Source organism: Mauremys reevesii, linkage group 15 (genome assembly GCF_016161935.1).
Source record: "Mauremys reevesii isolate NIE-2019 linkage group 15, ASM1616193v1, whole genome shotgun sequence".
Taxonomy (NCBI): Eukaryota; Metazoa; Chordata; order Testudines; family Geoemydidae; genus Mauremys; species Mauremys reevesii.
The window spans coordinates 1623943-1635592 of record NC_052637.1 but is presented as its reverse complement, the minus strand read 5'-3'; the positions used below and the strand labels follow the sequence as shown (position 1 = coordinate 1635592).

General features: G+C 49.9%; 1 protein-coding gene and 1 long non-coding RNA gene across 4 annotated transcripts; both read right to left on the bottom strand.

The window, feature by feature from the left end:
• Window positions 1-307: 307 nt before the first annotated feature.
• LOC120382875 (zinc finger protein OZF-like) lies at window positions 308-5292 on the bottom strand. 3 transcript variants are annotated; one of them, XM_039500318.1, is made up of 3 exons: window positions 5239-5292; window positions 2635-2748; window positions 308-2350 (listed from the first exon to the last, which is right to left on the bottom strand). In XM_039500318.1, the coding sequence occupies exons 1-3, from the start codon at window positions 5270-5272 to the stop codon at window positions 576-578; spliced, it is 1923 nt and encodes a 640-aa protein (XP_039356252.1). In that variant the 5' UTR covers window positions 5273-5292; the 3' UTR covers window positions 308-575. The 3 variants fall into 3 exon arrangements, with proteins under 3 accessions (XP_039356252.1, XP_039356253.1, XP_039356254.1); XM_039500319.1 differs by having other exon boundaries at window positions 308-2347; XM_039500320.1 differs by lacking the exon at window positions 5239-5292 and having other exon boundaries at window positions 308-2347; window positions 2570-2637.
• A 27-nt stretch (window positions 5293-5319) lies between these two features.
• On the bottom strand, window positions 5320-11650 carry LOC120382944. The gene is made up of 3 exons (XR_005588285.1): window positions 11610-11650; window positions 5847-5934; window positions 5320-5365 (listed from the first exon to the last, which is right to left on the bottom strand). It is a non-coding gene; the product is annotated as an uncharacterized LOC120382944 (long non-coding RNA).

Sequence of the window (11650 nt, the reverse complement as noted above, 5' to 3'; positions counted from 1 at the left end):
TCTCAGATTTAAGAGAATACAACCCTAGACAGGAACCCTTTGGTTACACTGTTAACCTCTAACAAGATGTAAGTAAACATAGCCTATGACAGGGGTTGGCAACCTTTCGGAAGTGATGTGCCAAGTCTTCATTTATTCACTCTAATTTAAGGTTTCGGGTGCCAGTAATACATTTTAACGTTTTTAGGTCTCTTTCTATAAGTCTATAATATATGACTAAACTATTGTTGTATGTAAAGTAAATAAGGTTTTTAAAATGTTTAAGAAGCTTCATTTAAAATTAAATTAAAATGCAGAGCCCCCGGACTGGTGGCCAGGACCTGGGCAGTGTGAGTGCCACTGAAAATCAGCTCGCGGGCCGCCTTCGGCACCTGTGCCATAGGTTGCCTACACCTGGACTATGACAATTACTAGCTTCTTCCAGTTCTTTAACCATAAAAGTTTGCATTTAAAAGCTCTAGCTTATCTAATATGGAATGGCGCTAATTTCCATTTACACACATTTCTAAGATGTGTCTAAAGGTTGAATCTGGGTCAATTAGCCTGCAAGTTTCTTAGCCCTTTCTGGCCATGGGTCACAGAAGTTTAGATCCTGTGTGGATTGTCGCATGTTTAGTGAGGTGTGATTTCTGTGTGTAACTTTTCCCACAGTCCAAGCACTTATAGGGTCTCTCTCCAGTGTGGATTCTCCCATGTTTAGTGAGGTGTGATCTCTGTGTGTAAGTTTTCCCACAGTCCAAGCACTTATGGGGTCTCTCTCCTGTGTGGATCCTCTGATGTGCTATAAGATGTGATTTGTGTGTGAAACATTTTCCACATTCCAAACACTTATGGGGTCTCTCTCCTCTGTGGATTGCCTGATGTTTAATTAGGTCTGACGTCCGTACAAAATTTTTCCCACAATCTGCGCATTTGTAGGGTCTCTCTCCTGTGTGGATTGCCTGATGTTTAATAAGATCTGACCGCCGTACAAAATTTTTCCCACAGTCTAAGCACTTATGGGGGCTTTCTCCTGTGTGGATTCTCTGATGTAAAACAAGGGATGATGGGATTCTGAAACTTTCCCCACAGTCCAAACACTTATAGGGTCTCCCTCTCGTGTGGACTTTCTGATGTTTAACAAGGGCTGACTTCTGTATAAAAGTTTTTCCACAGTCCACACACTTGTGAGGTCTCTCTCCTGTGTGGATTCTCTGATGTTTAGCAAGGTCTGACCTTTGTTTGAAACTTTTTCCACAGTCCACACATTTGTGAGGTCTCTCTTCTGTGTGGATTCTCTGATGTTTAACAAGGTCTGATCGCCATATGAAAATTTTTCCACAGTCTAAGCACTTATGGGGGCTTTCTCCAGTGTGGATTTTCTGATGTAAAACAAGGGCCGATGTGATTCTGAACGTTTTCCCACAGTCCAAGCACTTATGGGGTCTCTCTCCTGTGTGAATTCTCTGATGTTTAACAAGGGCTGACTTCTGTATAAAAGTTTTTCCACAGTCCACACACTTGTGAGGTCTCTCTCCTGTGTGGATTCTCTGATGTTTATCAAGGTCTGATCTCTGTATGAAACTTTTCCCACAGTCCACGCATTTGTGAAGTCTCTCTCCTGTGTGGATTCTCTGATGTTTAACAAGGTCTGACCTCCGTATGAAACTTTTCCCACAGTCTAAGCACTTATGGGGTCTCTCTCCTGTGTGCAATGCCTGGTGTTTAAAAAGGGCTGACCTCCACCTGAAACTTTTCCCACAGTCCACGCACTTGTGAGGTCTGTCTCCTGTGTGGATTCTCTGATGTTTATCAAGGTCTGAACTCTGTATGAAACTTTCTCCACAGTCCATGCACTTATCTCCTGTGTGGCTTATATGATGTGTAATTATTTCTGACTTCCAAATGAAACATTTCCTGCACTCGAGGCATTGAGCGGGTTTCTCTTCTGTGTGGCGTCTCCCATGGTTATTAAGGTCTAAGCAGTTACTGAAGCTTTCTCCACGATCCAAGCATTGAAGGGGTTTCTCTCCAGTATGGATTGTCTGATGTGTTACAAGCTGTGAGCTCAGAATGAATCTTTTCCCACACTGCAGGCAGTGCCAGGGTGTCTCTTGCTTTGGATTTGTCTGCTGCACTATGGGATCCTTGTCTCCTCTCCCACAGATAATATATTCATCCGCTTTCTTCCCTGGGTGGTTTCCCACAAGCCTCTCTGACCTGTGCCAATTTTCACAAGCTTCTCCCTGTTCCCAGCACTGGGAAAAATTCCCTTCAGCTCTTCCCATAAAGGTCTCCTGTGGTTCCACTTCACCAGGAACATCTGCACCATGATTCTCCTCTTCATTCTCACTCACTCTCTTATCACCTGCTGGGAGAGAGACAATCGAGACAGGAGTCATTGTGCTGGGGAGAAAGAGGAATAGCAACGAGGGAAAACCCAACACAAAGACTGAGCAATTGGATTCTACCTCCACTTTTCACCCAAACACTCCTGCAGCTCACAGGATAGGTGAAAAGTCGGGAGCGATATCTGCTGACTGCAGCCCTGCCCTGGGTGAGAGGAGGAAGAACTGAGGGCGTCACTCACACCATATTTTTGGGATTCTCAACTTTTCCCTTCATTCCCCAGATGGTTTCTGTGTCAGTCCTCACCTGTGTGGGTGTCTCTTGGGCTCTCTCTTTCTTCACAGGCCTGGAGATCGGGCACCCACGGCTCTTCCCCTTGTTCCAGCTGGGCGATCAGCTCAGGTTTGGGAATGGGAAATCCTGCAGAGGGGTGAAATCAGACCAGTTCAGGGTCTGAATATGACATACCTGGAACACGCTTTATGCAAAAGCTCCCATGTAAGGTATAATTTGAAAGTTGTTGTCATAAATATAAAGGGAAGGGTAACAACCTTCCTGTATACAGTACTATAAAATCCTTCCTGGCCAGAGGCACAAAATCCTTTTACCTGTAAAGGGTTAAGAAGCTCAGGTAACCTAGCTGGCACCTGACCAAAAGGACCAATAAGGGGACAAGATACTTTCAAATCTTGGGGTGGAGGGGGAAGGGGGGGACTTTGTCTGTTCTGGGTGCTTCCAGAGACAGATCAAGAAAGGAAGCAATCCAACTCCATTAGACTTGCAAGGGAATGCGTTAGCTTACTTTTATTTTGGCTTGTGATTCTCTCTGTGCTGAGAGGGAGGTGTATTCCTGGTTTTCTTTTTGTAACTTTAAAGTTTTGCCCAGAGGGAAATCCTCTGGGTTTTGAATCTGATTGCCCTGTGAGATTATCTTCCATTCTAATTTTGCAGAGGTGCTGCTTTTACTTTTTTTCTTTCTAAAAAAGTTCTGTTTTTTTTAAGAATCTGATTTATTTTTTTTAGTGTCCTAAAAAACCCGAGGTTGGTATGTGCTCATCTTGTTTATTCTCAAGACTCCTCAGGAAAGGGGGTGTAGGGCTTGGGGGGATATTAGGGAGGAGTAGGAACTCCAAGTGGTCCTTTCCCTGAGTTTTGTCTAATCATTTGGCAGTGGCAGCATTATCTAATCCAAGGTACAAGGGAGAATTTGTGCCTTGGGGAGTTTTTAACCTAAACTGGTAGAAAGAAGCTTAGGGGGTCTTTCATGCAGGTCCCCATATCTGTACCTTAGAGTTCAGAGTGGGGAGGGAACCCTGACAGTTGTAATCTACTGAATATGATTTTCCTATTTGTATGTATGTATCATTCTTATATTTAAAGTTAGGAATATGAAGTACATATCTAAGGTCCTATTGTGATTATGCTAAGTGAGGGTCATTAATGATACTTTAGGAAACATGATTGCTCCATTTATCCAGAACAATGGGCTGAGAATGGTTTTGTTTATCTGTAAGTCTTCCTGTGTAGGTGAGGATCAGCCCATGAAAAATGGAGACTGGGGTCTTCCAGAGGCATGGGACCAGGTCACCTGATACTGGAATCCATTTTAAACGCTGGACTTTTCCATAAGCAACTGAGAGAGGGTCAAGCTGGAACAAAGGACTCCCGCCTTTTGCCAAATCTAGATAAGGGGGCTGCCAGTTGTAGTGAGGAAACTGAACAGGGGAAAGGATTGGGCCCAGATTAGAAATAAGTCTAGTCTGTGAAAGAAGCTTATTGAAACATTTTTGAGGGTGAGAAACTATTATTTGTAATCAGTTTTTTGGTGTATTAAGCTTACCCTTGTGTGTTTGTTTTATTTTGCTTTGTGACTTTCTTTGTTCTGTCTGTTATTACTTAAAACCACTTAAATCCTACTTTTTATAATTAATCAAATCACTTTTGTTTATTAATAAACCCAGTGTAAGTAATTGTTACTGGGGAGGTAAACAGTTCGTGCATCTCTCTCTTTCAGCGATAAAAGGGGCGAACACTTAGGAAGTTACCCTGTATAACGTGTACACAGAGTAAGATGGATTTATCTGGGGTTTAGATCCTATTGGGGCTGGGTATCTGAGCGCTGGAGATAGGTGTCTTGCTGTGCTGTTTTCAGTTAAGATGTGCAGCTTGGGGGCATGGCCCTGAATGTGTGCTGCAGCAGGTTAGTGGGTCTGGTTCAACAAGAGGGAGTGTTGGGGTCTCAAGCTGGCAGGGAAAACAGGCTCAGTGGTCATTTCAGCACATCAGGTTACAGTCCCAAGGGGGTCTCTGTGACTGAACTCTTTGCACAGGGCGCATGGAGCACTGGGGGAGTGTCTGTCACAAAGGGCACTGTGGGAACGGAACCTGGTCCCATGCTGTGCTGGTGGGAATATGGAACCTAAGAGGACAGGAACATGGTCACTGAGCCGGCTTGTGGGAGGCAGGCGCCTGGGGAGGAGATGGGAATTTTTACACCCTCACTAGGGGTTCTGTGCTCTCTGGGGGACTTGCTGACGCACACCCAGCTCTGGTGTTAAACCTCTGCCTATTTCTAAACCTGCAGAGCCCAGGGCCCTCCCCATGGCTGGAGCTATTTCCAAGAAGGGAGGTGAAAAGGGATTCTGTGTCTGACTGGGAATCAATATAGACAGGACAATGAATGAATTCTGTCCCTTTGAAACCTGGAGGGATGGGGATTTGCTAGCATGTCCATTAGGTTTTGACACCTGTATCACATTGGAGAGGGTACGGAGATGCAAGTCTCTCTCACAGCAGCTGTGCATTAGGGAACCCGTTCGCCTCTGATCTAAATGACCAGGGAAGAACCTGACCAGAGTCCGACACGCAGACCCACAGTTTCTAATAACCGAGAGGACGGGAATCCCTTACCCAGCGAGGTCACCGTCTCGTAGTTCTCCTGCATGACGTCCCTGTAGAGGGCTCTCTGAGCGGGGTCCAGCAGAGCCCCCTGCCCCTGGGTGAAATACACAGCCACCTCCTCGAAGGTCACCGGCATCTGAAACAACAAGAGTCCCTCACTCAGCACCTGCTGCCCCAGCCACAATCCCACTACTCACGGGAAAGGAAAAAAAACATGAAGCTCTGGGAGGCCAGTGTAGCAGGATCTGACCCCATCATTCAGAGCAGCCAGGAGGCTCCAGGGGGTGGGAGAAGGTGAGAGCTCCTTGTCCCCCCCAGCACAAGGAGCAGGGCAGGGTCTTCTCATTTCCCACACGCCTGCCTGCCACAGAGCTCTGAGCCAGGGACAGGGACAGGAATCCCGACAGCTTCCCTGCGTATTTCACAGCAGCCTCTGGCTACTGGGTTCAGGCTCCAGCTCTGTGCAGGGGGGTCGTGTCCTGTTTTCGAAATGGGCGAATGTCCTTCTCCCCCACTGCCGCCAATGGTCCTACTCAGAAAATCAGCAGGTTTATCACACCCTGTCTCCTCCCTGCTTCTCCCTCCCCCCGCCCAGCAGCTCCCAGAAAATCCCCTACCTGAGCTGGCTCCATCACAGCCATTTCCCTTCCCTGTCTCCTGGAAGATGGGCTGATCTGGAGCGAAATGTGAACGAGATTCCTCAGCCTGTTGGGGCAAGAGGGGAGGTTACAGAAGGGGCTTCAGTCCATGTCACCCCCCAATTCCCCCCAGGCTCTTCAGACCCTCCCAGTAACGGCATCTCTGAGCCAAATGCTAGAAAAAGAGCAGAATCAAAGGGGCCACTTTGGGGGATTGCCCCCCATTGCAGTGTAAACCTCTCTCCCTTAGCAACAGTTGGAGCCCTCTGGTGGCAACACCTGAAGAACGAGCTGCCCTGGACTCTCCCGGCAGCCCCCAGGGACAGGCAGGCAGAGGCTGAGCCCATTGGCCCATCCGCACTCTCCCCTGGCCAGAGCCAGCAGTGACTCCGGTCTGACTCTGGTGTGGCTGAGATCTGAATCCTGCACGGAAATCAGACCAGGGCCCCAGGCAACTCCTTAACACTCAGGAATCAGAGCCCCAAAGATCATGAGTTTGTCTCTTTTTTTAGAGTGGTAGCCGTGTTAGTCTGTATCAGCAAATACAACGAGGAGTCCTTGGGGCACCTTAGGGCCTGGCTACACTTGCAGATATAGAGCGCTGTGAGTTAAACCTGCCTTCGGAGAGTGCAGTAGGGAATGCACGGCAGTGTGTCCACACTGACAGCTGCCAGCACACTGGTGTGGACACATTTCCAGAACTTGCAGCGGCATTTGGAGCAGTGCATTATGGGCAGCTATTCCACAGAGCACCTCTTCCCATTCTGGCGCTGTGGCTTGTAGGAAGGGGGTGCGGGACATTCTGGGTCCTGTCCCAACACCCCCTGATGCATCGCTTCACATCCCAGCATTCCCTGTGCTTCCGTCCACATTTGGCGCCATCTTTCAACGTTTCTTTACTGCGCCCTCTGTCTTCCATTTCGGTCTGCAGGAATGGAGCCTGAACTGCTGAGGAATATGCTTACGAGTCTCGCAGTCGAGTTATTCCTTAGGATCCAAAATGACAGTGAGGAGTCTGACGATATCGACTCGAGTAACACTTATGACACGAGTTTGCTTGTGGCATTCATGGACATGCTCAGCACCGTGGAACGCCACTTCTGGGCTTGGGAAACAAGCACTTAGTGGTGGGATCACATCGTCAGGCAAGTCTGAGCAGTGGCAGCAGAACTTTCGGATGAGAAAAGCCACTTTCATGGGACTGTGTGCTGAACTCGCCCCCACCCTGCGGCGCAAGGACACGAGATTGAGAGCTGCCCTGCCGGGGGAGAAGCGGGTGGCTATTGCAATCTGGAAGCTGGCAACTCCAGACAGCTACCGATCGGTCGGGAACCAGTTTGGAGTGGGAAAGTCGACCGTTGGAATCGTGTTGATGCAAGTTTGCAGGGCCATTAATCGCATCCTGCTCAGAAGAACTGTGACTCTGGGTAACGTGCATGATGTTGAGCCTGGCTTTTCATAAATGGATTTCCCTAACTGCGGAGGGGTGACAGATGGGACACATATTCCAATTCTGACACCAGCCCACCTAGCATCTGAGTACGTTAATCGGAAGGGGTTTTTCTCTATGGTTCTCCAAGCACTTGTGGATCACCGTGGGCGTTTCATTGACATTAACCCAGGCTGGCCCAGAAAGGTGCATGACACACGCATCTTTTGGAACACTGGCCTGTTCAGAAAGCTGCAAGTCAGGACTTTTTTCCCAGACCAGAAGATCACCGTTGGGGAAGTCGAAATGCCCATTGTGATTCTTGGAGACCCTGTTTACCCTTCAATGCCGTGGCTCATGAAACCTACACAGGGAGCCTTGACAGCAGCAAGAGCTGGTGCAGAGTGACTGTGCAGTGTGCTTTTGGCTGTTTAAAGGGCCGCTGGTGCTCTCTGTATGAGAAGCTGGACCTGGCCGATGACAGCATCCCCGCGGTTATATCCGCATGCTGTATCCTCCATAACATTTGTGAAGGGAAGGGTGAATGATTCACTCAGGCATGGAACTCGGAGGTTCAACACCTGGAGGCTGAATTTGCACAGCCAGAGAGCAGGGCTGTTAGAGGGGCCCAGTGCTGGGCTGCAAGGATTAGGGATGTCTTGAGGGAGCAATTTGAAGCTGAAAGCTGCCAGTAATGTTTTGTGCCCTGCACAGGAGTGAAGTGCAGTGGTTCCAATGTTAGTTGGAATCTGTGTTTGCTAAGCTGGCTTGCAGTGCCTGTTGCTTTCCTGGGCTAAGGTATCTTTTACTTTATGCAATAATAAATAATGTTTTCAAAGCCAAAAAAGCCATTTATTGACAAGGAAATTCATGTATTGAAAAGAAACACAACTGCTTGGGAAACAGAAAGGGCACGGGGGTGAGGTGGGGTGGGGAACGGTACAATCACAGATTTGCGTATGTCCTGTCTGGAGTGCTGTGCAATGAGTGCTGCACTTCAGGATGGCTATACTGCATGGGGATGGGGGTTGAGTGCAGTGGATAAGGGTCGTAGTTTGCAGGGCTGGGGGGTGAAGCTACAGGTGTTGGAGGCAGCTGGTGGCGGTAAGAACCCGGATGTTGGAGAAAGTGGGTTGGAGGTGAAATGGGAGCACAAGGGAAAGAGTTTTGGGATGAGGGCTGCAAGGGTGGGCGGGCGCGGTAGTGCTCCGCCTGCATGGCTACGAGCACCTGGATAGAGACTGCTTGGCGGTCCATTATGCTGATTAGCCGATCTCTGCTTTTCTGCCAGAGCACCGTGCCTTTGTGCCAACACTTTTCGTTCTGGCAGCGGCTCCTCCTTTCACTCTCCTGCCACTCCTGCACTTTTTGATTTTCATTACTTGAATGCTGCATTACTTCATGCAACGTGTCTTCCTTGCTTCTATGTGGCCTCTTTCTGATTCTTTGGAGTCTTTCGGACGGTGATAACATGGACGGCTGAGATCTCAAGGTTGCATCTGTAAAAGCAAAATGCAACACTTAACAGAGGCAGCAATATTCACACCAGACAGAGCAATGATTCTCCCCTACTTAAGGGCAAGCACAGTCTACACAATAGCATAATTTGTTTGTCCCAAAGCGAGTGCACATAAACCCACAGGACCCCCAAAATGGTGAGTAAGCACAGGGTCAAGCGTGACTGACTGTTTCACGGCTGTACTGTTCTCTGGGTTTCTGCGCCTTGGGGAGAGCCAACAGCTGCAGGGGGACCCTATACTGAACACTGTCCCCACATTTTCCACAGGAGTTTGTCCTGGAAGATATCTCGCTGCTGAGGGTGACCTGGGAAGCAAGGGAGGGTCTTCTACTGCAATGTGGCTTCTGCCCTGGCCCATATGCAGCTTGGAGGTGTGCAGCAATGGTCCCCCCGCCCCTCATGGCACAGTGGCACGGACAAGTTAGCCTGACTGGGACAAGGACCACAGTGGCTCTCCCGAGAAACCTGCACAAGCTCGTTGCCCAAGTTCTGGATGAGACCTTTGAAGAGATCACTGAGGCCGATTAGCGCAATGTGAGAGAGCACATCAACGTCCTATCTAGGCATGCATGGAGCCCTAACCCTCCTCGCCCCAAGAGCCCGCACCGAATAACTTCCTTCCGAAAATAAAAGCCACTTACCGGGAACCTCCTCTCATGTTTGTCCTTCCCCAAGCACCAGTCGCCGCAACTGGCTACTTTCCTCCTGGCTTGAGAACAGCTCCTGGCTGCACCTAGGGATTCTGGGGTGCCTTCCTTCGCCTCAGCACACTGCCTCCTGCTTTGCTGCTCCTCCTCCTCCTGCCTTGTTGAACTGGGCTCTGAAGTTTCCACATTAGTACTCGGAGTGGAGGTGGGGTCGCCCCCAAGTATCGCGTCCAGCTCTTTGTAGAAACGGCAGGTTGCGGGGGCAGCACCGGAGCAGTTGTTTGCCTCGCAGGCTTTGCAGTAGGCACTCCACAGATCCTTCACTTTAATCCTGCACTGCAGTGCGTCCCGGTCATGGCCCCTTTCCATCATGGCCCTTGATATCTGCCCGAAGGTATCGTAATTCCTACGGCTGGAGTGCAGCTGGGACTGGACAGCTTCCTCCCCCCAAACACTGATGAGCTCCAGCACCTCGCCATTGCTCCATACTGGGGATCGCCTGGCGCATGGAGGCATGGTCACCTGGAAAGATGTGCTGAGAGCACTCCACGCCTGCAGGAAGGGGAATTTCAAAATTCCCAGAGAATTTAAAGGGCCGGTCTGACGGTTGGTCACCTGAGGGCAGGGCAGTAGAGTTCAAAGTGATGACCAGAGTGGCTAGAACAGGCATTGTGGGACACTTCTGGAGGCCAATCAGAGCGCATTAACAGGACAGGGCGTCCACACTGGTGCTGCGGTGCTCCAGCAGGGGTGCAGCTAATGTTATTCCACTCGCCGAGGTGGAGTACCAGCAGCGCTGTAGCCGCGGAGTCAAAGCGCACTAACTCCCAAGTGTAGCCAAGCCCTTAGAGACTAACATTTATTTGGGCATAAGATTTCATGGGCTAGAACCACGACCGTTATGCCCAAATAAATGTGTTAGTCTCTAAGGTGCTTGTTGGTTTTTCTTTTTTAATAAATCCCATGTAAAATGGGAGCAATGTGTGCGCAGGAAGGGAGGGGGGTCGCATGTGGATATCTGCCTTGTAACTAGGCACTGCCAGGAAAATGTAACTTCCAGAGACGGCAGTGTCTGTTACCCCTGTTGTACATGGGGATGGTCATATCGGTGTGTCTGTGACTGCCATGCTCACAAAGGTGTGAGGCACAGTCTGGCAGGTGCAACAAAAACATATTAAGCTCATTTCACTCATGCGATGAGTTTTGAGACCAGCCTATGAAATCAGTCAGCACTGCCCTCAAATTACAACATTGCAATAGAAACAGGAACTGTTACAGTGACACTGTGAGATGTGATTGCTGAAGCTACTCACAACTATTCATATTTCCCATAATTATTTGCCATTAAAAATAAGAATTCCATGGCAGAATGACGTCCCTCCGCACAGCACTAATGAAGTTGAAGATGAAGAGCTCAGAGACATGAAAATAATATTTTGATAAGGAACTAATGTAAAGGAGGGAAACTGCCCAGACTGGATTCCAAGAGGAGTGAAACTCAGGGGCACAGGGACAGTGGTGAGGACAAACGGATGAAGCGCTGGGCGGCTTTACGCAGACACAGGGACTGAGACCCTGATTCTTTAAACACCCAAAGCAGGTGTGACAGTGAGATCTTTGTGGGGGTGTCTGTAAATATTTCACTGGATCAAGTCTCCTTTAGCAGCTCAGTAACATCTTCTACAGGGGGAGAGTGGCCCTGTCCAGGCTCTGTGATGCACTGGGCCTTTAAGGACACGGCCCTGGGAAATGGGAGCTGAGATCCTGGGAAAGGGGGACAGGAAAACGCCCCTCAATCCCCCTCCTCCTTTTTTTTTTTTCAACCGCTGCAGCTGGCTCCGCCCATCCGGGAACTTTTATCCCCTCTGCCCCTCCCTAGTCCTGGGTTTCCGCCTCCGGCCCGCCTGGCGGGGCCTGTGCCCCAGTTCTCCCCCTTCAATCCCCCCAAATGCCGCTGTCCCAGCCCCCAGCACAGCACAGCACAGCACGGCCCGGCCCGGCCCGGCCCGGCCGGGCTCCCCCCCCCCCCGCACCCACCGGGGCTGGCGGCAGCTTTTCCGGGCCCCGGGCGGGAATCGCAGCCAGCTCCGCTGGGAGCAGCCTGGGGCCAAACCTCCCCCTGCAGCCCGGGGGCGGGTCTCTCTCACCTTCCCTCCGAGCGGGGCCCCCCGGGGCAGGGGCCGGGCCG

Coding starts and splice junctions, on each gene's coding strand:
- LOC120382875 (XM_039500318.1), bottom strand. CDS start 5,272: ATGCAGGAGAACTACGAGACGGTGACCTCGCTGG. Junction 2,749..5,238: donor CGAGACGGTGACCTCGCTGG/GTAAGGGATTCC, acceptor ACCCCTCTGCAG/GATTTCCCATTCCCAAACCT. Junction 2,351..2,634: donor CCCAAGAGACACCCACACAG/GTGAGGACTGAC, acceptor TCTCTCTCCCAG/CAGGTGATAAGAGAGTGAGT.